The following is a 27,538-nucleotide window of genomic DNA, read 5'->3' on the forward strand; positions in this document are numbered from 1 at the left end:
TTCACTTCAATATACCAATATCTTTATTCCACATTTCATATCAATAAACATATTTAGGAACGTATTGTAACAAAATCACACATTACTCTCATAATTTCAAATATTAGATTTTTTTTCAATGCATACATATAACAGTACCAAGAAGATTAATCATATCATGAATATAACTTATAAAGGAATTGATTCAGGGTAAGACCTCATGGCAGTCCTCTCTAAAGCTGTGCGTAATTTCAAACCTAGGCTCGAATAGACCAGTTCGTAGTTACTCATGGACAATTTTCGGTCAAATGACCTTTCATTTCCTTCATTATGATAGGCAGATTTCAAAGCAAAATATTACGTAAGCTTGCCTTACATAGCAGGATGAAGAAATTGAATAGACCAGGTGACTAGAATAGCACACCAATGAACACTTTATGAAGGTATTTGTTGCATTCCTACTTTGAATGCATATCATAGCATGTTGCACAATGTACTTGGCAAACTGTGAAAACCAGTCGTTCGTGGACGCGTTGTTGTTTTTTGTGGATGTAAATGAAAACCACAATTCAAAAGAATATATGAATAATCAAGACATCAAAGTTGGTGCTCATCTCATTAGATTTTAAACCAACATGTCACTTTAGTACAATGACCTTCCTCTGATTATGCGTAGAATCTTTTGATCATGCGCAGAAAGGAACTACGAACTGGCTTATTCACAAAGGTGGTATTTCAAACCATCGGTAGAACCCATGGTTTATGCAGATTTCCTAAATAAATTATGCTTATTTCCCGCGTATGTATAAAAAAATGTCCAATGCTGATGCACGCTTTTGTCACAGTGCGCCAAATTGATGCCTGTTGCCTTGGTTAAGTACGCTATTTTATTCATAAGTCCACTGTCTGAAGAGTGGACTAATTAATTCAAAACAGTGGACTTGTGAATAAAATAGCATGGATAACCACTATAATATAAGTAACAGGCCATTACAAGCTTCCTTGGATTAATAAAAGCAAAGTCAATTACAAACCATAAAATGTTTGCTATTTGCTACGATTTGAAGTTAAAAATATGGCCTTTAAGACCATAAGGCTTGCAGCAAAGCAGAATTTGTTAATACTTTAGTATTCCTAGTACTATTCCGAACTTTAAATAAGATAAATTTATTTTTCTTTACTTCAGTATTTAATGCAAAATATGAATCTTGGAAAAAAAAAATCAGGTTGTTGGATTGTACAGTGTGTGACAGGGTTAACACAATCAGATTTAAGGAAAAACCCTCAGGATTTGTTAGATTGTTTTTATGACATTTGCCAGTGATCACCGTAGTATTTCTACAAGCACTGAAATAACATTACAACAATGGTGGAAGCAAAGTTTGCAATGAACTTTGAATATAAAAAAAAATTGATTGTATATTATAAAATTCAGCAGCTGCACATATATAACATGATTGCATATTAAAAAAAAAAGTATAAAAAGTGGATGGATGACATTATTTTTGGCCTTTCATAAGAATGCATTGTGGACATACATGTATTGATGCATACACTACCTTTTACACAAATGCATGTTTTGCTAATAAATTAGTTTGACTATTAGCACAAGGTATGAACGTAACATCACTTATAAAAAGACAAATATAAGATATTTCCTAATTTTACATTTTAATGTCATTTAAATAATATATAAGTAGACAATTACTAACAGAGTTGGACCAAATGTTCGCTTCTGCAACAGTTAATCCTGTCTCAATTTCTCTGAACGCACTAGCCCATATTCTCAGTGGTCTGGTTTAACTTATGCCTATGTTGTAGTATGGGCTGAAATTATGGGAAGCTGAAAACGATAAGGCCCAAAAAATTTCCAAAATGGTCTAATGAACTGTAAATAGCCTCGGCAAATTACCAACGGGTTCTTACAAACAGTAAATAGGAATGATCGCATGTGGGGGGGAGCCAAAATATAAGATATACAAATTTTTACCTGACTTTTTCCATGCTTCAATAGTACAGAAACTGTAATGATTATCATTCCAAAAATGTGATTGAATTATTTGAGTGTCAAATATGCTTTAAATAAATTGAAATTATACTCTAGGAGAGCAGTGGCACATTCAGCTTTCCAAAATTAAATTGACATTTTAGACCAAAGTTAATTTAAACTGGAGTTATATGAATATGGCCCATATGGTTAGGATTGTGTGCATTTTTTATAACATAATAATGATTAAAGTTAGTGTCAGGTTGAGGTGTGGGTATTTGAATTAATATGCAAAATTGCCATGGAACTAGTCATTGTTACTCCACAAATCACCATATTTGTGGTCAGTCTATCTTTTGATTTTATAGGAAGTAGATTCAAAATTTGCTGTCAACTTGTGAAAAGCAATATCAATCTATGTAATCTCAGTGGGGATCGTCATCTTTCCTTTACTAACATTATTTTGTTTGATCTGGGCCCCGTCTTAGAAAGAGTTACAATTGATCCAACCAACCACAACTATGGAAAGCCAGCAAAAACACATCTAAAATAATTTTTGTTCCAAATATTTTCTAAGTATGATGTATATTTATACATTCACTGTTTTCTTGACCATTCAGTATGCTTCAATTTGTTATCAAAGGACATTGTACAAATTTCCGGAAGAAATAATTAGGACATTGATAAATTTCCATACAGTTGAGGTTGTTCGGATCAATCTTAAATCTTTGTACGATGGGGCCCAGGCATTCTGGCAAATATCAGGGGAGAGTATCATGAAAAATGTTTCACACTATTGTTTTAAACTATTAATGCTTGCATCTGATTGGCTCAAATATCAGGGGAGAGTATCATGAAAAAAGTTTCACACTATTGTTTTAAGCTATTAATGCTTGCATCTGATTGGCTCAAATATCAGGGGAGAGTATCATGAAAAAAGTTTCACACTATTGTTTTAAGCTATTAATGCTTGCATCTGATTGGCTCAGAGCAAATTAGTGAAATTCACTAACAAAACTCTTCATGATATGCCCCCCAAAACATTAATAGACAGTTACTGACATATAAAAGGCAAGGATAAGAATTGACATGGCAATTATAAATAAAGTCCTGTTTATAATTTCTGTGTCAACTTGTTTGTTCAACATGGTTTCTCCTTGCTTGAGATCTTGTAACTCTGTGATTCAATGTAGAAGAATCTTCAGTTGAAGAAGGACCTACTGTCCCATGGTAAGCAGACTGATCTACACTCGGTTTGGTAGTAGAAAGACGCTTGGCTTCTCTGGTACTTGCCTCTAACTGAGGCATTTCAGGGACCATGTCTATATCCTATTGAATAAAACAAACATAAAGAAAAATTTTGAAATACAGGAACTGGATATATATATTTTCCTGGGTTCTTAAATAAGAATAGGCTACAAGTGCAAAGGAATGTTCAAGGCTACAGCACAGGAAACAAATGTACCTAGATGTCCTGATCATGTCACTTGCTTTTTTCCTCAATTAGTTACAACACTACGAATAGAACAATACAAAAAAGTATGTATGTCTGATTCCCCATGTGCACGACATTCTTGAAATGCTTTATCTGTGTTTTCTAGTGCTTAGGAAATTTGTAATACTCTAAAATGACTATGGCTTGGAAAGTCCATGGAGAGAAGACTGGAGAAAAATTGTGGTCAGAAAAATAATAATAATACATATGATTTATATAGCATCTTTTCCATTTTGATCAAATGCTCAAGGCGCTTAGAAGAGAGCAAAACATAAAAGTAAAGAGAAGTAAGAGAAGTACAAGAAAGGGTAAATTAAAAATGAGGAAAAATGACTGTCTTCAAACCTAGTACCTGCTGGTACATAAAAGGTTGATATTACATAAAAGTGCCCATATGTTAATGATTAATAATAAGTATAGTTTCTGCTCTGATACACTTAGGGTGCAAATGACAATTTATTTATCTGCTACATTGTAGAGTTTTACTATAAATGAACTTATTTGTACATTCTTAAATAATCATAAGGAAAAAAACATAATTATTTGAATAGGTATATCTTAATCCGTAAAGGAAATAATCTGTTGTCTCATGATGCGGCAAACTGAAATCTTACTTTGAAAGCTTGCTCATTTGTATTGTTGGAACAATACACATAAATGATTGATTGATTATTATTTTGTTTAAATGCCATCTTAATATTCTGATATAAATGATCAAAACCTGTAGAGCATGTGTAGTGCTTTGTAAACCATAAGGAAAAGGATGCTAATTTAAAATTAAATATCTTCTAGATGGGATCGTGTCATACCTCTCTTGGACAAAACCACTCCAAGAACCAGAAGAAAATAAAGTTGACTGCTGCAAGAAGAATAAAGAACTTCCCTGCTGCTGGTCCACACTTGAAGTAGTAATCAAATCTCTGTGATAAGCTCAGAGTTTCATCATTATCTATGCTGTCGTAAACCTGACAAACAAGAAGAAAAAATAAGAAAAAAATGCACTCGTATCAGTGAAAACTAATCCATTGTATTAAAAATGGAGCAAGAACAGGGATATTCTTTTAACATCTTTGAATTGAGCTATCATCCGATAGTTATCTATGCAATCAGGGGTGGATCCAGAATTTTCCAAGGGGGGGGGGCACATGAAAATTTGACAAGCAAAAAAAAGGACTAAAAAATGAAACAAGGCAAAAGCAATTTTGTGTCTCGCCCACTTATGAAAATGACCAGAAATATCGTGATTTGCGAGGGCACGCAAGAGAATTATATCGAAACTGCATTGTGAAATGACTGGGATGGAATAACACTTGTCATAAGAGCCTTACACGTAAACTTTAATGTTGACCTGAAAATGACCTTACCATGTGACCTCCGACTGCAGCATAACATGCAGGTCCCCCAAGTCCATCTACCATCCAAGTTTGGTTGAAAAGCGACTTACGGATGCGGAGTTAGGTGTCATAAGAGAGTCTTGCATGTAAACTTTAACGTTGACCTGAAAATGACCTTTGACGTTACCATGTGACCTCTGACTGCAGCATAACATGCAGGTCCCCCAAGTCCATCTACCATCCAAGTTTGGTTGAAAAGTGACTTATGGTTGGGTAGTTAGGTGTCATAAGAGAGTCTTGCATGTAAACTTTAACGTTGACCTGAAAATGACCTTTGACCATACCATGTGACCTCCGACTGCAGCATAACATGTAGGTCCCCCAAGTCCATCTACCATCCAAGTTTGGTTAAAATGCGACTTACGGTTGCAGAGTTAGGTGTCATAAGAGAGTCTTGCATGTAAACTTTAATGTTGACCTGAAAATGACCTTTGACATTATCATGTAACCTCCGACTGCAGCATAACATGCAGGTCCCCCAAGTCCATCTACCATCCAAGTTTGGTTGAAAAGTGACTTTCGGTTGCGGAGTTAGGTGTCATAAGAGAATCTTGCATGTAAACTTTAACGTTGACCTGAAAATGACCTTTGACCTTACCATGTGACCTCTGACTGCAGCATAACATGCAGGTCCCCTAAGTCCATCTACCATCCAAGTTTGGTTAAAATGCGACTTACGGTTGCGGAGTTAGGTATAAGAGAGTCTTGCATGTAAACTTTAACGTTGACCTGAAAATGACCTTTGACCTTACCATGTGACCTATGACTGCAGCATAACATGCAGGTCCCCCAAGTCCATCTACCATCCAAGTTTGGTTGAAAAGCGACTTACGGTTGCGGAGTTAGGTGTCATAAGAGAGTCTTGCATGTAAACTTTAACGTTGACCTGAAAATGACCTTTGACCTTACCATGTGACCTCCGACTGCAGCATAACATGCAGGTCCCCCAAGTCCATCTACCATCCAAGTTTGGTTGAAAATCGACTTACGGTTGTGGAGTTATGTGTCATTAAGTTTGTGACGGACGGACGACATTTGGATCCCTAAGTCTCGCCTTCACCTCCGGTGGGCGAGACAAAAAGGTTCCCCACTTTCTAAAGAAATGGTGTATTTACATTAAAAAAATTGATTATAGCTCTCAAAAGGGGGGGGGGCACGAGCCGGGTGTGCCCCCCCCTCCTGGATCCGCCAGTGTATGCAATGTATATGTTGTACTACTTCATATTGTATGTTTTATTTTATGTAACCTTTTTTATTTGATTTTGGAAATAGATATAACCAAACAAACATACCAAGAAAACATTCCGTGGTATCAACAAGAGTGTCGCTAAGGCGAGCACATAATACGCCCACCTGTAACACGTAAAATAGATATATTGGTCAAGCAAGAAAAGTGGAAGGTGGCGACTTCACCTTTGACCTGACCTCAAAATCAATAGAATGGCTGGGATCTATGCTAGTATCATACACACCAAATTATATGAGCCTAGGTTAAGTTAAACTGAAGTTATCGCGTTTACAAAGAAAAGTTAACTGACGGACAGACGGACAAACAGATGGACGGACGGACACCGAGCGTGATACCATAATACGTCCCGTCTAGGACAGGCGTATAAAAATTTAAAACAGTATTTTACAATAAAATATAATTTACATCTTATAAATGAAATAGCCAAGATGCTGTGGATGATGTTTTTCACTGACAATAATGATACAGACACATTACTTTACATGATGACAATGATGATTAGAGGATAGTTTAGTTATTTTTTATATTAATTATGTTTTTTTGTATTATTTATTAAACATCATCAATGTGAAACAAGAAATGGGAGGTAGTATTGATATTGATCAAAAAGGTGCAACAGAAGGTATCTATATTGATTCATTTATATGACAAAACAATCAAAAGTACAAACAAAATCTGCAGGACCAAAAAAAATGTTTGATTAATGCCTGATCTAGCGACTGGGACCATCTTTGTGATCAACCTGTACAAACTGAGCCTACCTTTTCTGTTCTTGTGGCAACATTTTGCCAGGTATAGACTTGAGCCATTCGTTGATAGACAGCATCGGGTTGAAGGAAGCTTCCCTGTCTCCTTCTTGATATGACTTCTTCTAATCCACTCAAGATACCTGATAAGATTAAAAGAATCATCACAACAATAATTACATGACATATTATATCACAGCATCAATAATTGGAAAAACTTGCATTAAGATTATGGTTAAGGATGTGATACACATCACACTGACTAATTGGAAACAGTCACTAGTTTGAGTTCCCCACATTTTTTGTGTAGTGCATGATAGATGAGTTATTGCTATTTAGCCAGCCAAGATGTGATATACGCTGTATTGCTTTATGGATCTTACAGATCATGCACAATTACTTGAATTACATTACACACAGGTTTGAAATATGAGATTACCTTGGATATTCCAACACCAGGGAAAATTTTCCTGACAAAATAGACAGTGATTTTCACTACTTTCTGTTTCTGTTTCTGCTGAGGTAACTCCTGCAGGAATTTGGCAAAGCAGCTTTCTACTGCATCAACGCCAAGCTGGTATATAACCAATTACATATTTATATTTTCATGCCTAGGTTAATCAGTCATAGTGGCTGACCATTATAGACGACAGATATTACTATTGATCCTTTTCCGTTAAAGTGGAGATAATGGCAGAGCTGGGATTTAAACTCATAGCCTACTTGTTAATATATGCTCCAGCAACTCTTCAATCTCAGTGGCTGAGAGCAAATTTGCCAGTGAAAATCATTGAAAAGATGCCTTCATGAAAACTCTCCAAGACCTGGAATAATTCCATGAAAGTTGCATTGATTATAATGCCAGCTTTGACAACTTCAATGAAATCCTTGTTTTTGATGTGGAAAAAGAAAGGGTAAAACTTACCTTTAACACTAGGTTCAACAAGTAATATCAGATCTTCTGGCAAGACTTCAGGCACTCCTCCAACTCTTGTACTTACAACCTGTAAACTTGAAATGAATAACAAATAAAATGGATGGTCAGCTTAACAGTCAGACCGCAGGTCCCTATGCTAATGAGCAAAAAGGCCAGATTCATCCAAATCATCTCGTGGCTGAATCCTTCTCCTTGCAAAATCTCGTGATTCGTGAGATTTTCTTTCTCTAAGAATTTACCTGTTTTAACCTCAAGTTAAATGAAATATTATTGCACCATCAGATAGAGTAAAAGTTACTCTTTCATATTGGTCATTTATTTTGTATACAATATTTTGTTAAATAAGTAAATTTCTGGCCTGAAAATGTGCCTCAAAATTGAATTTTCTTTCTCTGTTTTCTTTTGCAAATTGTGCAAAACTTTTTACTTTGAGCCTCAATGATATCTATATCACCATAAAGCTGAATTTCTGTACTTTCTCACAATGCCACTCTTGATATGCGGCACCTTTTGATCTGGTCAAGTTCACACTTTTCCCACCAAGGTACAAGACGAGATTTCTGAAATTTTGTACTTGCATGAAATCCAGAGTTCTGATTGGCTGGATAAGGTTCACAGAACAACAGGCGCGGGGTATTTGAGGAGATTACCACATGGGAAGTGTGACCTTCCCACGAACCCAGGCACTGGAACCGTTGGAATTTGCCATTGTGTGGTCTTTTTTACCAATCAGAGTGCAGTATTCTTGTTTTCAAGCTGCTTTATGTACTTGGCAAATGAAAAGTGTGATCTTGACCCGATTAAACCAATTCTTATTTTGAAACCTATATCATTTCAAAGCATACATATTCAGCTTTATCATGATATAAAAATCATTTGGGCTCAAACAAAAATAAAGTGTGAAAATAGCAGCTTTTGTCAGGTGAAAATATTTATTTTGTAGCATACTTAGATCAAAATTTTAACCTATATCACAAAATCTTTGAATAAATCCAAACACATGACCTGAAAGAATAATTCATCTTCTTTACAATGGTACCAAATTCATGAAATTCGATGCACAATTAGAGCAGCAATGACCGAATGAAAAGAGGTGTTTTGGTCCGCATCAAGCTCATTAAATATGCAAAACATCTCAAGTCATGAATATCACTTGGATGAAAGAAGCCACTTTCTTGGGACCTGCAGTCTGACTGTTAAATATATATGATAATGCTTATATTATGATCTTCCACTATAGAATCATATAACAAGATAATAATAAAAAGATATAATTTTCAACGTTGGCATATGGTGATTTATTTGAGTGTCAGAGTTGAGGGTTCAAAGGTGACCCATTTCCATCGACTATATGAAGCTTTTTATTTGCCCTCTAACTCTCAAACCCAAATAAATGTCTTAATTTATTGACAATTATACTGCCTTTAAGAGGGAATGCACTTCTTTTATAGGCTGGTTCTTGTCTGGCAAATAAGCTAACACCCTAGCTACCATCTTTATACATCCAACATAAAAACAATTTGAGGACATTTAGGTTTAGTAAGACAACATTAAATAATTCTAGACTGATCTTAATTTGATTTTTACATTCTCTTCTGCTATGATTTGAAAAACTTTCTATTCATGTTTGGTTGGTGCAAGAATACTACGCAATGCACTTACATGTTGTTCTAAGATCGTTCTTGCACGGAATAGACATTATATGAACTTACATTGACAAAGATAGAAATCAAAAGAATTCCTAACCACTCATGGTGTTGTTAAAAGAATAAAAAGTATAATTTTGGTTGCGAATTTAAAGTATGGAGGAAACAGACTCAGAGAAACTATAAAAGGCTAAATATAATAGATTATCATGATTTGCTGTAAAGTATTGGATTTATTCAAAATATGATAACAAAATGACAAGTCTCCTGAAGGTCACATACATTGCACAAAGGTAAACATGTATCTATAAGACTACAATAAGACTACAAGACGGTTTCACTTGTTATTTATTATATTTTGAATGCAAGTTCATTTGCAGAACAATCCTTTGTAGTTGCTATTTATTTTCATGATATCCTTCCTAAATATCATGCAGAGAATTTGATAGCTCATAATGATTATTTTCATCTTTCCCACAACTGTTTTCTGACCCATTATGCAGACATGGGATAAGTCAAGACAGTAGTGCAACATACCCACAAAGAGTTGCTTCTACAATGGCAATACAGAAGGCTTCAGTGAGTGATGCATTGATGAATATGTCTCCTTGGTTCAAAACCTGAAATGATCAATATGAAACCCCCAAACTACTGTTAGGGCCTGTTAAAAAACAAGATACAGAAACTCAGATGTGATGGTTGCAACTAATGGCAACGTCCATCAGAATCTTGTTCTTATTGGCTGCTGCTGCTACTGCTGAAATGCGGGTTAATATAATCTACAAGACACTGGTAATGATCACAGTTAAGTATCACTGTAAAGACATAAATAAAATAGAAAAAAGAAATACAAATCAACTTCTCCTTTTCAAAATCATAAAAAATCATAACAATTTCATGCTTATCAAAATCATAAAAATAAAAATATATTTTGGGGTTAAAAAGTTTCTAAAAGAAGTCTTTTACATTTTCTACTATTTACAAATATTTGAAAATTCATTTTAATAGTTATTCACACGTTTATCAAATTTGTACTTGTTATATTGAAAACTTGAAATAGATGAATACAAAAATTCCTTCATACATTTTAACAAACACATTCCCTCACTTACATATATTTCCCTTTTAAAAGAAAGCTGCAGATCTTTCACTGAATATCTCACCTTATTGACATTAGAATGTTCCACAGCACCCAACATAGTGACACGTTCTTGAAGCTGATAACGCTCTCTCACTTCTTCAATATCAATCCGCTTAGGCCCGTCCCCTCCTAAAAAGAATACAGAGACAAAGATACTGATGAAACATTTTAAATCGGAAAACTTTATGCACCTGTTTGGAGTTACATAAACTGGGTTCTACAAGAAACCGATTAAACTTTCGAAGGGCACTGCACAATTCCACTCAGACAAAATGAACAACATTTTTACACAGGCTGGCTTCAATAATCTCTACTAAGCATGTGTCAACAATTAAGAGATTGGTTCATTCACAGACAGGCTATAGCCCCTCACATCAATTGGTTTTCGAATCCAAACTCACAAAATGGCAAAAGAAAGACCAATGAAAATGAGATGTGATTAAACAAACTTCCCATTTTATTACACATGTCCTTCACAGGCATGTTTAATGATTTGCTCAGTCACAATCTCTCATCTCTTAATTAATGTCTTGAGCTTTAAAGATTATTGAAGCTAGCCTGTATAAAAATATTGTTCATTTTGAGTGAGTGGAATTTGTGAAGTGCCCTTGTAGAGTTTGATCAGTTTCTTTTGGAACCTAGTTTAGTTATTATGATTACTCACCATTTTGTGTATCTCAATGGAGTACTGGAGTGTCATAGTAAGGAAAAGTGTAGTGTGCTTGATGTAGCAAGTACCGTAATATTAAAGAAAGGCCCAATAATACACACACGTTTAGCATAGGTGCTAGATTTGAGCTAGTAGCAATGGATTGAGCCTTAATTCATGGACAATTATGTAAGCATCTCAGTAACCCTCTATCACTTTCGAACCTTCCTCTTAAAGGAGAATGAAACTCTAAGAACAAGTTAGCTTGTATTAAAAGAAAAAAAAATAAAGAATGTGATCAATGAAAGTTGAGAACAAATGGACAAACAATAAGAAGTTATGAACATTTGAATGTCAAGATCAGAGGCGGTGGAACGTCAAGCTCATACAATGAAAGTGGAGGGGCACCTATTGTTTGGCAGACAAAAGTTGCCCCTCCACTTTCTTTGTCCAAGCCTGTTCCGCCGCCTCTGGTCGAGAACTCTAATGCAATGGAGATCCTCCCATTGACAATGCGACCAAGATTTGAGATGTCACAGAAGTACAAATCTCCCCTTGGCATACTGAAAATATACCCCGAAACATCTCCTTTTTTCCTCACTCTAATGATAGGATAAACAATCATCCATGATATTGTGAAACCAGTTTTACATGTCTTCCCATAGAAAAAAGATCACTTAATCTTGCAATACACTAAATTAAAGAGAACATTAAAGTGAAATATGTCCTAAAGAAATGAAGAAGTTGTAGGTGTGTTAAATCACATATCTTGGTCGCATTGCTAATGGGAGTATCTTCATACCATGAGTGATATCAATATGCAAGTGCTCATTACTGCCTTATAACACATTCCATCTCCCTCAGACTTTCATTGATCTGTTTCTTTCATTGTTCTCTTTTATATGAATTCAACTGGTTTGAGGGTTTTATTCTCCTTTAAACCTCATCATATGTTATACTAGATTATATTTGATTTCATACAAGATTCTGATTCCAAATGAAGGAAGTTATGGGAGAAGACAAATTTGTGATGATTTTGCTAACCTTGAAATGTTACACTGATTTAATGAGAAATGAGAACCCTTGTTCAATGCTTTTATCATTTCATCTTAAAAATGCATGTCCACTAATAAACCATGCAAATTGGTTCTTATTTTACTAATGAATAACAGGTCAAAAGTCACCATCAAATGCTAGAAGTATTTTCCTAGCAAAAATATGATTTTTTTTTTTAAATCAAGAGAAGTCACTACTGTACAGGGGGGTGGTGCCCCCTCCCTGATATATTAGTGACTCATTTAGATTTAAAATATAATCTAATTCTCAGACACCCACATTTCAAACTGAGCCTACATGACCAAAATATGATTCAGATTACTTTTGAAACGAAATGTGAGAAAATGTATCTCACCAATGAGAAAGTCCACGTCTGGATGAGTTTCACAGATAACAGGGATGATGGCAGCCAGTAGATCCATACCCTTTCTATACACCAGCCGACTCACTATTACAATTGTTACTTGAGGGAAAATATAAAAATGACACAAATTACATAACTCTGAAAGTTGAATGACTATCAACAACATACAATTTTATATTTATATATCAAAATATAAAAGATCAATAAATTCCTGATAGCATTTTTTTATAGTTCAAAATGGACTACACCAATGTTTAGTGGACTCTATGAATTGCAAATGGATAAAATCAAAGAGAAAGTCATTATGGACATATTTATGCAGACATTTTATAACCATAACCAAATCACAATCATTTTGCCGGACTAATCCATTGAACTGCTTCTGTCATACATAGAGTTGCAATAGATAAAATTATGATAGATCTCAAATGCATATCTCTCAACTACACACATTTAGATCAATCATAATTTGTGTTTGATTTAATACATTGCAACTCTTTGTGTATGATTTGTTTCTGTTCACAGTTGCAGCAAGCTAAAGCTGGATCTCATATTGTTATGAGAGCACTTTAAGTGTTGGGACGTGGGATCTTTATCTTTGTGTGCACTTCTTAACATATTCATCTCACCCTTCAAGCTCACAAGTACTGCTGGTGATGAAACTGTGAAAAGTCATTCCTAAAATTGTCTCTCGAGTTGGTCCAGAGCAAGGGCTCAGTCAGCAACCAATCAAAATCAAAGTTTCCATGGATGTAAACACATGCATGTAAGATCTTTATGAAACAGGCTGCAGTTCAGAATAACATCGCTTCCTGGTTCACGTTTGGCATTAAGTCACACTGGTCCAATTCTCATTGGATCAATCCAGGGAACAGTTGCAGATAAGAATAAATGGGTACATCTGATTGGTTGAAAATCTAGTTGTGCTTGATTTTCTGAGTTGCATTTAATCACAACTCCTATTAAACCGATCCCAGCATGAAAGTTACTATGAACAGGGTCTATGTTCTCTCGTCTGTTTATCCATCTTTTCTCTCTCTCGTATCCTCTGTCTATTCACCTTTATCTTTTCTCTCTCTCTCTCTATTTCTCTCACACTCTGGGTGGATCTGTCTCTATCTGCTGGCCCGTCTCCATCCCTATTTCTCTCCCATTTTCTCCATTTCTCTCTCTCTCTCTCTCTTCCCGTCACTCACTCATTCATACTCACTTCTATCATGTTTCCTCTTGGCTGTATCAGGTTTAAAGACGGTTGGATCCACAGCATTTGGTATGACAGAGACAAGACTTGGTGACACAGTAGCTCTCAAGACAGTGTTCTCTTTACTTGGATAGGAAAAGAAATTGCATACATTTTTATTTCTGCTCTAGAGACTGTTTCACAAAGAGTGATTTTAAATCGTACTTCAAGAGGAAATTAGTTCTAGTGGTGAATTTGAAAAATGAATGGAGGAAACTATCGGAAAACGATTGTGAACTGCTTATGACGCACCTTCATGTAGGGAATAGTTTTCCTGGTATCACATTGCAATTTGCTCCACATTTTTTAAAGTGTAAGACTGCTACACAAAAATTATTTTGTGTAGCAGAATTTTTAATAGAATTAAAAAAAAGTGAGTTGAGAGCTTTTCTCTTATGACAAAAGCAAAAGTAATCCCTGTATATGTATTAAAGAAGAGATGTTGTTCTTAAATTGTATACTACAAAACATACATGTGTGAGAAAACTTGGGATGAATTTAAAAGACCTATTGAATTAAAACTCTACAACATTTATTTTGTATTCGTATAAAATTAAATTCATAGTTTACTTTCTGGTTCTCTCAAAAGTGAAATATGCTCTCTGATTGAGAAGGAATGTATCTTGAATTAAAGGGGGGTACCTTGCAATATTAAAAATTTATTGGTTTTTATAAAACATATCAGTCACCGTATTCTCAAACTATAAATGTAGATCTGTCATCATTAGCATCTATTTACCAATATGAGCTACATATATGCTTTCATAGACTGTACAGACACACATGCAATCGTGTCTATGCCTGGAAAATACAAAAAAAATTATATAAAAAAAATATTTATAATCATTTCATATTTAACATGACACTGAAAATAGAGACAGTATGATTTTTCACCAACCTTGTATGTGACACACAGATCACATGATTGACATCAGCCAATGAGAACTGGAGGATTGCATTGGTGATAATTGAACTTGCGTCAGCAAAACCAAAGAGAGAATGGTCGGTAAAGACTGTTTTGAGACCCATGGTTTTGGCATGAAACATGGCTTCATGGGCCATCGTAGAAAAGGACTGATATAAAGAGATACCAAGAGGAGGTAAGAAAAGGGAGAGGGGAGAGAAAGGGAGCAGGAGAAGGGAGGAAGAGGAGGATTGAGGAAGAAGGGATGAAGGGGGAGGGGAGCAGGTGAGGGGGAGACGTGGATAATGGAGGAGGGACAGGTGAAGGGGAAGAAAGAAAGGAGAGGTGGAGGAAGGGAGGGAAGAGAAAGTGAAACAAAAGGAACAAAATGAGACAGAAAAACCTCAGAAAGAATCATGAATGAAAAGGGAATTATAAATTATCAAAAACTTGCCAGGAAATTAAAAATAATTGATACTTTTGCACTGCATGATTTCTATGCATGCACAACTATATGATAATAATGCAAGAATAAGTCTAATTGAATTATGAAGTTCTATCAGATAACAATTATGCCAAATACTAGTGACTATCTTATACATTACATTTTAACAAGTGGAACGCCTCTGGCAGTCTCGCCTGCATTACGCGATTTAATATAGCAGCAGTGCTAACTTTGAAAACTACTATAAAATAATCATTCACAAAAACACCATTCATATAATGACATAATACCACGTTCATTGACCATAAATGACATTTGAACGGTGACTTAAGACTTGTCAACTACACCCATGTCCACATTCATTCACTCTATCTATAAACTTTCAAAGTTATGATGGCAATTCAACAATTACCCCAACATTGCCTAAGTTTATTGACTTTTAACTGACCTTTGACCTTGGTTTTGTGACCTGAAACTCACAAGGAATGTTCAGTGATACTTGATTACTCTTATATCCCAAGTTTTATGAACTAGATCCATAAACTTTCAGAGTTACGATGGTAATTCAACAAATACCCCCAACAAGGCCAAAGTTCATTGACCTTTAATGACCTTTGACCATGGTCATGTGACCTGAAACTCGTACAGGATGTTTAGTGATACTTGATTACTCTTTTGTCCAAGTTTTATGAACTAGATCTGTAAACTTTCAGAGTTAGGATGGTAATTTAACATATACCCCCAACACGGCCAAAGTTCATTGACCTTAAATGACCATTGACCATGGTCATGTGACCTGAAACTCGCACAGGATATTCAGTGGTACTTAATTAACCTAATGTCCAAGTTTCATGAACTAGATCCATAAATTTTCAAAGTTATGATGGTAATTCAACAAATACCCCCCAACTTGACCAAAGTTCATTGACCCTAAATGACCTCTGACCTTGGTCACGTGACCTGAAACTCAAGCAGGATGTTCACTTTTACTTGATTAACCTTATGGCCAAGTTTCATGAACTAGGTCCATATACTTTCTAAGTTATGATGTCATTTCAAAAGCTTAACCTTCGGTTAAGATTTTGAAAATAATTCTCCCAACATGGTCAAAGTTCATTGACCCTAAATGACCTTTGACCTTGGTCATGTGACCTGAAACTCAGGCAGGATGTTCAGTAATACTTGATTAACCTTATGTCCAAGTTTCATGAACTAGGTCCATAGACTTTCTAAGTTATGATGTCATTTCAAAAACTTAACCTTAGGTTAAGATTTGATGTTGACGCCGCCGCCGCCGTCGCCGTCGCGGCCGCCGTCGGAAAAGCGGCGCCTATAGTCTCGCTCTGCTATGCAGGCGAGACAATAAGTAATCTTAAATTAAGAAATCATCAAAACAATATTGTGCAAATAATAATTTGACATATCAAACATACAAGTGTTTTAGTGTGAAATAAATCTGTATCTTAATTAAGAAAATGAATGAAAATATTAAGACGGTATGCATTCATAGTAACAAGAGTAATGTGAACATATACATGTAAACTTACTGAGTGACCATGAACTATAGTGATGTTTTCTCTGATGAGGATATTCCTAATAAGAGGCAGGGTTGTAAAGAGCGTTGGTAAAATACATTGGTTGTAGAATGGTCCAAATGGTAAGTAATACACCTATAGAACAAATATAAAGATGCATTTAGTACAACAAAATGGATTTACTTATTGTCAGATATCAAAGTGATCAATTTTTGCTGGTTAAAAAGATAAACAGATCAATTATTTTGTTATATTCAGTCATGCATTCAGCGTATCTGCATATTTCCGTGCTGCTTTACAATCAAGAAATTATTTGTGCACCACATTGTGTACATGCAAGACAAGCCAAAATAGAAACTAAGTGGTCAAATTATGTAATGTACTGGAAAGTCAATCCTCCCACATTTATACCAAGATAATGAAGATACTCACTTTCATTTGATCCCAACAATAGGAGACTCCCAGGGCAATACTCTTAACTTTTTAAAAAATTTAAGTTTCTCCATCAGAAGTATCTATATGTACAATTTAAAGCACTCTACAATAATGCAGTATTTTACCATGGCTTCAGAGCATAGCTACTGCAATGCATATGATTCTGAATTCAAAGAATTGAATTTCTGCCTAATTTTCTATCTAATTAGGGATGAAATTCTTACTGAAGGGAATCAATGTCCAGAGTAAGGGGAGATCATACATCACTGGTTTTAACAGCACATCAATGTCCTTTCTTATCGAGTTTGGTCAATTCACTCTCAGTGGGTTTTGTTTGTTAACAATTTCCTTTGAATTGTGCTTGCCTAACAAAGCAATATATGCCTTGTAACACATTGAAAACAAATTGGCCAAACTCTATAATGAAGGGTGTTGACTTCATCCAACCTGTGGGGAGGGGGAGGGGGCAAACTGACTTGAACCACCATCACAACCAGCTATGTGTGATTGCCCCTTAAAAGAAAGGAATCAGAACCACTACTTCATAATGTAAATTTAGAAAGATAATAGCCTTACCTTGAGATAGTTTGTAAGGTATCTGATGCCTGTTCTTTCTCCATAAGCATGAGTTATCACTATCACCTGACATAAAGAAAACATCAAGCCTGTTATTACTTTCCAAAAGTTTTGCAAGATCTTAGTCTGTACATGATAATGAATATTAAAAATAGAGTATACATGTAGTTTCTGAAATTAATCAATATCTAAAAACTATTTATCAAGGGAAAATCAGCTCTTCTTTTTTTTAAGTCTTAGTATATCAAACTTCACTATTCACTACAGAATTATAGAATGTGTCTGGAATACAACCACTGTTCTAGAAAGGATGTCATAACTTATGATTTTAACAAGACTTGATTTATATTCAATAAATGCTTGTAACTTTTATGGAATTAATTTCATACATACCTTGTGACCTCTGGCTAACAAACATTGTGATAGCTGGTAAATATGACTCTCAACACCTCCAGTATTAGGGAAGAAAAAGTCAGACACCATACTGAAACAACAAAAGGAAATCAATATAGTTTGATCCTGGCAATGTCATCAAAATTTTAAAATGTGACTGTTAGTAATTGCTTACAAAAAGACATCCTTACTGAATTGTCTTGCCTTCTCCAGCAATCCGTGAAAGCTACCCATCATCCTCTCATGCCATTATCGGTGACTTCAACGTTTATACAGTCTCCACTTCCAAGAAGACATGCTCTATCTTTATGAATGAACATTCAAGTCTCACTGGCACTGCTGCTCATTGCAGTAAAGATGATATGCATTCTACTCAGACAATGGGGAGACAGAAATACAACATACCGGTAGATGGTTTCCTTTCTCCTGATGAGAACCCCAATACCAAGTTTACATATGTGATGTTCTGACTATGACACCTAGCTGATCATTTAGAAGTTATCACATCTCGTTCACTTTAAGCGGAGGCAACATGAAATAGAAATAAGAGTTGTAACCCCCTGCACAAGCTAAAGATCAAATGGGACACTGTGGATGATAAAAAGATATACTGTACATGTAGGAACAGTAACCATTTCCCATGGAAAGGGCAGCTTCTCTAATCTTCCAAACCATCTCCATGGCAGACAGTACTAGTATGTGAATCATCAGTCAACATTTTTCTACTCAATGTCCTCAAAGACAAGGTCTGGTCAGCAAAGACCAGACTTTGTTTCAATGAAAGCAAATCAGAACTGATTTTTTTATCACAGTTCCAAGCTACGAATCCTTTACAGACCACTTCTAACTCTTTTAAAGTTGCCTTGGATAAACACCTTACACTCCAGTCACACAATCGAAGTACTTGCAAATCAGCTTCATGGGGCTTATTCAGAATTTGAAAGATCAGGCGACTTCTCGACCAAGCCTCCACAAAAAGACTAATCCATACTTTCGTCTCATCACATATAGATCTCGACTGCTGCAACTCCCTCTTTGCTAGCCTCTCTGTTTGTTTCTCTCCCCCCATCAGTGAATGGTGAACTCTGCAGCAAAAATGGTACCCTATCTAAGAATACTGAACACGTCTCCTCTATTCTACGATATCTTCATTGGCTTCCAGTAAACTATTGCATAACCTTCAAGATTCTTCTCATATGTCACCCAATACCTCCAAGACGTAATCTCCCTTCATTCCTCCTCTTCAGTCAGATCCCTCTGCTCATCTTTTTTCTCTTCTTTAAATCATTATTTATAATCATTTCTGTCATTATTTTTACTCTTTTAAGTCATTATATATGACTGATATATCAGGCTTTGCAAAAAGTATTTTTCAAATGTTTTTAATCTATACCTTCAATTTTGGTCATGTTGATTCTTTCATTTTTTCATTCCCAGCTTACACTACAGTGTCTAAAAAAGGGTGCATTATCAAAATGCTGTGCTTCATTCTCAAACTTATGAGAAAAGGCCTAAAGGGGGACTTCTATCAAAGACTTGAGTTAATAGCATGCCACAACTCACTTAGACAGGAATAACCATCGTTTCTGGGGATTTCTTTAACAATTTCTGACATTTTACTATGACGGAGCCAACGTAGTTCAGCGGAAAAACCAAATACATAGACAGCTGGCAGCCGTCTGTTTCGAGGAGTTTTTTAACATTTTTAATTTTTTTAAAATTTCTTACACAGATGGCTCGCGATCATGCAGCTACCATCAGGGGGTTAACAATGCAAAATCCCCCTGACAGGGCTCATCGATTTTTGTCTTTATTTCATAAAAATATATATAAAGAACTGGACCAAAATAAAGATTATTATGCACCAAAGCAGGAAAAAAAAATTAAAAGGAAAAAAAAACAGTGACTTACTTCCGCTGTCGCGCAACTCCCACTTCCCTGGTTTATCCAAACTTAATACATAAACATATGGCCATTGAGTCCCTGTACATATCGAGTTAGAACTTCAGTCTCTCTCTCTCTGTAATTGGTGAGTGGAGCCAACGAAGTTCAGCTCAGCGGAACAACCAATATTAAAAGAGACCAAAGCTTTTGGTCTACAACTCACTGCAACATATTCAAAATAAATCTTAATTATCTGCTGGAATGCCCCCTATTTACTTTTTCTGTTTAACATTTCAACTTTTATTTAGAATTGATTTTTTACTTGAATTTTAGCTCAATTTAATTTCAACCATACAACTGACCACTCTAGGCAACACCACAATACTTACCCGTGTTAATAAACTGGGACTCCACTCACGCGCATTTGGGCCGCCCTAGCTTAGAACTAAAGTTTATTATCTAGAAATTGTTAAACTATACTGATAAAATATATTTCATTAAATAGCTTGATACTGTTTGATCGGTACTCACCGGTTCTTTTGTTGCATTTTCAGCCCAATTCTCACAATTCTTGGGAAATATTCGCGGCAAATCTTGTCGCCATAGACAGCTACATGTCCATCTTTATTTATAAATGGAGCGCCCTTTACGATAGTTGTTAATGCCGCGGAGAAATCGTTAGGCTATTTGGCCTGTGTTCAAGGCGTAGCTGTTCTATTTTTTTTTAATAGGTATGAGATCGAAATCACAGCGAGTATTTACACTCTTCCATAATGATTCCGAAAGGGAGGCGCAACACCCCCCACCCACATGGGCGCAAATTCCAGGGGGACATGTCCCCCTCACCTAGAATAGTAGGGGGGCACATTATGAAATGTCATCCCCCTACTATTTTTGGTCTTTTCATTCAAAATCGAAATAAAATATGTATTTTGGAAGAGACGATCTTACTTTTGGGGTGCCCTTTTTTTTTGCTTGTTTGCTTATCAAATTTCTTATGGTCAAGATGATCTTCTTTTTGGGGTGATAAACCTTCTTTTTTGTTTTTGTTTGTTTGTTTTTTTCTTGTCAAATTTTCCAGCCCCTGGTCCCAGCTACCTTTGGGGAGAGATTTCCGCCCTTGCCTAACAGTACACTTGATATTGTTTGCGAATCTGCGTGGGCGTCGGGGGCTGGGGGATGAGGAAAAGCGGTGAGACGAGAAAAAAAAATAGAAGGAAAAAGAGGACAGAAAAAAAGTGAACGAAAGAAAAATTAATGGAAAATAAAAGGGAGGAGAAAATAGTGAGAAAAGTGATGGGTAGGTCGAGATTTTATGTGTCCGTGCAAAAAGAAATGAGCAGAGGTTGAGATGTTGTCTGTTTGGGCAAATGTCTGTCTGTTTGTTGGACTGGCGCCTGTTGCAAAAATTATTAAGCTGATGGAATCGGAAAGTTCCAACTGCTTTGTGTCATACCGACAGTGACAGGATTAAGCGGTTGTAGGTATAAATCACGCTCTAAAACTGTGTTCTTTATTAAAAAGTTGTCCTTCATATTCATTTTCGCAAAAGAATATCAAGTTTTCAATTAATAAATTAAATAGTTATCCTGTTTATGATAAAAATACTTAGAAATTGGGTTAGGTTAGGGTTATCAAATTATCGGGGCAGAAAATATATTTTTTCAGTTCGCGCGTCGAGCTGGCATTAGTGATCAGTGAGATTATGTTTTTAATGACATTCATTCTATTCACAGCAATATATTATTAAACATAGCCGCATGAATTATAGATAGGTCTATAGTTATCAGGTGAATAATTTACCGCTACACACTGATCATGCGGATACTGTTTTGTAAAGGGGAATTTCACCTTGATAAAAAGATTGTGAAAATATAGGCCAAAGAAAAATAATTTCAAAACATCGGTGAAGGTGTTATTTAAAAAAAATGGAGTTAGTAGAATTTCGAATGCTTGATTTGTGACGTCATAAACGAGCAGTTGCTCAATATTCTATGTAATATAAAATGCCAAAATTTCCCATTTTTAATGGTCCGTAATGACCCACTTTTTTCTTTTTGGAGAGAGTATGAAGTTATCTATTGATATACTGAATGTACAATAAAAGTCATTATCACGTATTTCTTGACATTTCATTTACTTTTTACCATAATTATATCCGATATAGCTGCTCGCAAAGGCCTACGCCGTCACGAATAATTATTTAAAAAATCTCACATTTAATTTTTTTTTGGTGGGGAATGGATTTTTCCTGAACGCATACCAATTTTTCAAATTATTTTTTCTGCTATTTTCATAATTAACTTTAAATAAATTCACCTATGCACTACTTAATTTTTTCAAAGACAAAATAACAAAATTACATCTAGTCTTCATCATCACCATCATCACCAACTTCATTCTCATCATCATCACCACTACCACCATCATTATCATCATCATCATCATCATCACCGCCACCATCACCACCATCATCACCAAGATAATTTTCATCATCATCATCTTTCTTTTTTTTTCCCCTTCCCTTCTTCTTTTTTTCCTTCCTATTTTCCTCCCTTTTTAGAGGGGCACACCACCAAATAAATATGTTTGTTGTTGTTGTATATAAGTTGGCGGATGCCTCATGAAATGAAATAAAAGAGAAAATAAGGAAATGGAAAAAGTAAGAAGAAGGATAAGAAGAAAAAAAGAAAGCCAAACAAACAAGACAAAATAATATCAAAATTTCGTAATAAAGTCAGTCAGTTTAATAATTATGTTTTCAATGAAATGAGACATAAAAGAATTGAAACAAGTAAAAAGGGCTACATCATAGTTAAAAGAAATAGAGGGAAGCTCCGAGACAATAAAAAGTGTAAAAAAAATCAGAAAAGACTTTGAAACACTCTGAACACGAGTATAATATAAAAAAAATTGGGAATAAGCGAGGACAAGTAGCTGAGGGACCCCCCCCCCTCTCTCTCTAGTTATTTACTCAAACTCGCATATACAAGAGAAAAAATTCTTACTAATCAAAATATTGCGAGCAAAAAGCATGAGCTGACATTTTTTTAAATATTCAAAACTGATAGAGAGACACATTTTGAACAATTCATGAAACATAATAATCATTCATTATAGCTACCAATCGGATTGCGACAAGATCTGAGAATTAGAAATTCATTAAAAGCATAAAATTGTATAACATTAAAATAAGACGGGCGCAACGCATGAGCTAAAGCTTTATATACCAATTAAAAATTTGGACATTTTTAGCGCTTTCGGTAGTCATGAAAAAGATTCATATTTCATGAAAGCTCAAATCCCGAGGAGGAATATTTTTTATTAATTGACTTAAAAAAGGCTGTTCTAATTAAGCCCCATTTAATATTTGATTACAAGTCTCGTTAAACAGTAAAAGAGGAAAAAATAAAGCATATTGTGTTCCTCAATTCTCTTTCTCTTTAACCCTATTTTTTTTTTTTTTTTTTTTTTTTGGGGGGGGGGGTATTTTGGTTTAAAAAAAAGAAAAAAACGATAATTGCTGGCTAGTGGGTGTATAGTGGTAGGGACACCCTGCCCCCCCCCCCCCCCCCCCCCCCCCCCCGTAGTTACGCAAACATGGGACCAAATGATCCTACTTGTTCCAAGGCGAAACTTGTGCAATCAATTAAATGTTATTTTTGAGAAAATTAAAGCTTGCGCTGTTTAAATTCAATCTCTTTCACCTAAATTTGCGATGAATGCTAGCATTATGAAATATATAATTATCAACGTCTGGCGAAAAGAATAACCAACCGATCAGCTGACGAGAACGCGTATCACGTGATCTGCATATCAGCTTCGATCGCGAGTCAGAAGTGAAGAGCAACTGGCAATAAAATCTGGAAAAAGTCGTCAAAATGCAAGTTCCCCTTCATTTCTTTCAATTTTTTTTTATTGCTAACAATGCTTTAACTTTCTTAAACAAAAATTTAATGAATAGACAGTACGATAGCTCGTACTTGTGTTATAATACACAAATAATCATCTTCACAAAGATTTCTGACACAAAATACTACAGATGTCGCCTATGAGGTCCATACATGTAATGTTTGGACCTCATTGGTACTGGGACAGTAGGAGTGACAACTGACAAGTAACAAGATGTCATAAAATAAATTTCAACCACATCGTGCATTGCCATTGGGAACTATTCTACTTTAGGCTAAGGCTAGACAGCTGGCAGCCGTCTGTTTCGAGGAGTTTTTTAACTTTTTTTTTTTTTTTAATTTCTCCTCGTACATTTGGTGAGTGAAGCCAACGGAGTTCAGCTGAACAACCAACATAACAGAGACCGAAGCTTTTGGTCTAGGCTAAGGCCTACCTTCAGAAAAAAAAGTAGATCTAACCCTAAAGAGGTGTTGCATCTACATGTAGATCGAGAGTTCTAAACTAGGTCTAACTGTTAAGAAGAAAAGAAGCTACATTGCCATGGCCGGACTTTACACCAAACTTTGCATTTGGGACTACACTACGTTCATATTCAACATATGGGACTGTGATGAAAATAGGAAACTTACCAGACGTTATGCTTCATTTTTCTTCTTGCTTGAAATGCCTCCCACACAAAATATTTGTAAAAAAAACTACAGGGGTAACATCGCTAAAAATTCGCCTGGGTACTATTAGTAGGTTCTATAGACCACAGTTGATTGAATTTATACAGATTAAAAGTCTATAACTCCGACCTATTAACTAGTCGTCGATCGACGCCAACGCACACAGACAGACACAGCGGATATCACAGCCACACAACCGATCGAGTTCGAGTCTACCATATGTTGTAAATTCCATGTAAAAGCACTTCAGAAAAATGGCTAGTGTTGAAGAACTTCGAGCTAAAGTACAACAGTTAGAAGATGAGTTACAGGCAGAGAAGAATAAAAATATTTCTCTGACAGGAAGGCAAAAAATAGAGACGATGAGCTCGGAAGTAGTCGACAGTAATCCATACAGGTAAACGAATTGTCCCACATATGAGGTTTTGTGTAGGCTAAGGCTCTAGAAATTAAAGCCTCTGCACTGCACTGGCAGGCTGCCGCTCTGTTCGTCATGCCCTTTTTACTAATTCCCCAAATTGTTTGTTTCTTATTCAAGTCTACGATTACATTATATAAATGTATTAATAACTGTGTTTGCAATTTCGAGCTAACGTTAGACTTAGACCCTGGGTAGACAGCTGGCAGCCGTCTGTTTCGAGGAGTTTTTTAACATTAAATTTTTTTTTTTAATTTCTCCTCGTACACAGACGGCTCGCTATCGTGCAGCCACCATTAGGGGGTTAACAATGCAAAATCCCCCCCACGGGGCTCATCAATTTTTGTCTTTCATAAAAATATATCAAAAGAAATAGGCTAGACCAAAATTAGACCAAAAGCTTCGGTCTCTGTTATGTTGGTTGTTCAGCTGAACTCCGTTGGCTTCACTCACCAAATACAGAGACCGAAGTTCTAGCGCGATCTGTACAGGGGACTCAATGGCCATATGTTTATGTACTTAAGATCGGATAAAACAGGGAAGTGAATTTGCACGACAGCTGAGGTAAGTCACTGTTTTTGTTCCTTTTAACTTGATTTTTCTCTGTTTTTTGGCAATTAATGCCAAGAGGGAATATTAATTTGCATTTTGGTCACGTTAATTTTCAAAAATTTTATTCATTAAAGACAAAAATTGAAGAGCCCCGACGGGGGGATTTTGCATTGCAAGTCCCCTAATGGTGGCTGCACGCTAGCTAGCCGTCTGTGTACAAGGAGAAAAAAAAAAAAAAAATGTTAAAAAACTCCTCGAAACAGACGGCTGCCAGCTGTCTAGACCAAAATAAGCATTCCGTTTTGGCCTGAAATGCACCAAAATGGGAAAAAATAAACTTAAAAGGGGGAAAAAAACAATGACTTACTTTGGCTGTCGCGCAACTCCGACTTCCCTGGTTTACCGAACTTAATACATAAACATATGGCCATTGAGTCCCTGTACAGATCGAGTTAGAACTTCGGTCTCTGTATTTGGTGAGTGGAGCCAACGGAGTTCAGAAGAACAATCCAACCCAAATGAAAACTTGTTTTTAGAGGGAAAAGAGAAATCAGACGAGCTTATTGGTGAAAGTTTTAACAATATCGGACAAACAATAGGAAAGTTATAATTTTTTAAAAGTTGTAAATATTGGTCATCACTGACACTATACCTATAGAGACTTCAAATTGGCCGCATATAAATGATGTCATAGTGATGTAAGGCAAGGACTACTCTTCCATGTACTCCAATACATAAAATGTCATTATTTTCAAAAGTTTTACTTCAAACTGTAATTTTCTTTCTTGAGGACATAAAACAATATGCAACCTGGGTCATATTTAGATTACTGCCCCAGGGGAAAGGGTACCAAAGAGAAAACCACAAATCCCTGATAATAAAGTACATGGCCTATAAGAAAGTTGTCCTTCCCCTTGTCGTAATTTTCTTACTCGGTCGCCAATTTGAAATCTACATAGTATTGGGGATCTTGATTTTAAAACGGCCATAATTTTCTTATTGCATATGCGATTTCTTTCAATTTTTCACCATTCTTTTTTATATATTTTTCTTCTCTCCAACACAAAATTTTATGACCAAGGCTGGATTCCCCTTTAACAGAGACTGAAGGGCTATTCCACGGTTACTCACGTTACATTTGGAGACACCTTGACAGGCTTGACTCATACTTGGAGCTGTAACTCCATTATTGATAGTAAGCTTGTAACCGATTTTGCAATCGGCAACCGATTCCATTCGATTTCACAACAATCGGCGATCACTTGCCGATCTTCGATCATGCCCCTTGAAGGAAAAAATCGGATATAAAAAATCGGCATACCTGTAGATCTAGTTACAGTGCGGTCAGAACATATTTCAAGATTGTTCTTGCAGAGGTGCTAGCTATTTAGAGCTTTTTAACAATCGAATAGTTCGAACAATCGAGATTCCTAGAATGTCAGAAATGACTCATAAAAGGTTGACCTACTTATGATGACCTACCGGTAGCTGCGCTGACTGGTATGGCGGGAGTGTAACTTGGAATGAATGTATTGTATAATATACAAACAATGAACATGTACTTGTACTGTGTTTGTCATTTATCCCGCCCATGAGTGCACACAATGGCCAATAGCAATGGAGTTTGAGAGCTGTATGTGACTGCATGGGTGCATGAATGTGTTGTATGCATTATGTATGCTAGTGCTTATGCTGATAAATCCCGCCCATAAGTGAATACAATGGACCAATAGCAAGGGAGTTTGAAAGCTGAGTGTGACTGCATGAATGTGTTGTACGCATTATGTATGCTAGTGCTTACGCTGATAAATCCCGCCCATGAGTGAATACAATGGACGAATGACAAGGGAGTTTGAGAGCTATGTGTGACCGCGTGGGTGTAGGAATGTATTGTGTGTATTACGTATGCTAGTGCTTGCGCTAATTTTTGTCA

The 27,538-nt window shown here is 35.8% G+C and overlaps 1 protein-coding gene across 11 annotated transcripts; it reads right to left on the minus strand.

Moving 5' to 3' along the window:
• On the minus strand, positions 1-27,239 carry LOC129257062 (phosphatidylinositol N-acetylglucosaminyltransferase subunit A-like). 11 transcript variants are annotated; one of them, XR_010292714.1, is made up of 15 exons: positions 26,737-26,861; positions 25,973-26,130; positions 18,172-18,262; positions 17,779-17,844; positions 16,780-16,902; positions 14,782-14,957; positions 13,854-13,969; positions 12,635-12,742; positions 10,597-10,703; positions 9,971-10,053; positions 7,776-7,861; positions 6,866-6,993; positions 4,271-4,426; positions 964-3,295; positions 1-881 (listed from the first exon to the last, which is right to left on the minus strand). XR_010292714.1 is itself a non-coding variant. In XM_064095495.1 (14 exons), the coding sequence occupies exons 3-14, from the start codon at positions 18,259-18,261 to the stop codon at positions 3,095-3,097; spliced, it is 1,440 nt and encodes a 479-aa protein (XP_063951565.1). In that variant the 5' UTR covers position 18,262; positions 25,973-26,130; positions 26,927-27,109; the 3' UTR covers positions 1-3,094. The 11 variants fall into 11 exon arrangements, 6 of the variants coding, with proteins under 6 accessions (XP_063951565.1, XP_063951552.1, XP_063951542.1 ...); XR_010292716.1 differs by lacking the exons at positions 25,973-26,130; positions 26,737-26,861 and adding exons at positions 6,148-6,208; positions 27,088-27,239 and having other exon boundaries at positions 1-3,295; XR_010292715.1 differs by lacking the exon at positions 25,973-26,130 and having other exon boundaries at positions 26,737-26,911.
• Between the last annotated feature and the right edge of the window lie 299 nt (positions 27,240-27,538).

Source organism: Lytechinus pictus, chromosome 1, assembly GCF_037042905.1.
Source record: "Lytechinus pictus isolate F3 Inbred chromosome 1, Lp3.0, whole genome shotgun sequence".
NCBI lineage: Eukaryota > Metazoa > Echinodermata > Echinoidea > Temnopleuroida > Toxopneustidae > Lytechinus > Lytechinus pictus.

Coding starts and splice junctions, on each gene's coding strand:
- LOC129257062 (XM_064095472.1), bottom strand. CDS start 27,185: ATGACAAACACAGTACAAGTACATGTTCATTGTTTGTATATTATACAA. Junction 16,903..17,778: donor ACCTTACAAACTATCTCAAG/GTAAGGCTATTA, acceptor TTTGTTCTATAG/GTGTATTACTTACCATTTGG. Junction 10,054..10,596: donor AACATTCTAATGTCAATAAG/GTGAGATATTCA, acceptor TGATCATTTCAG/GTTTTGAACCAAGGAGACAT.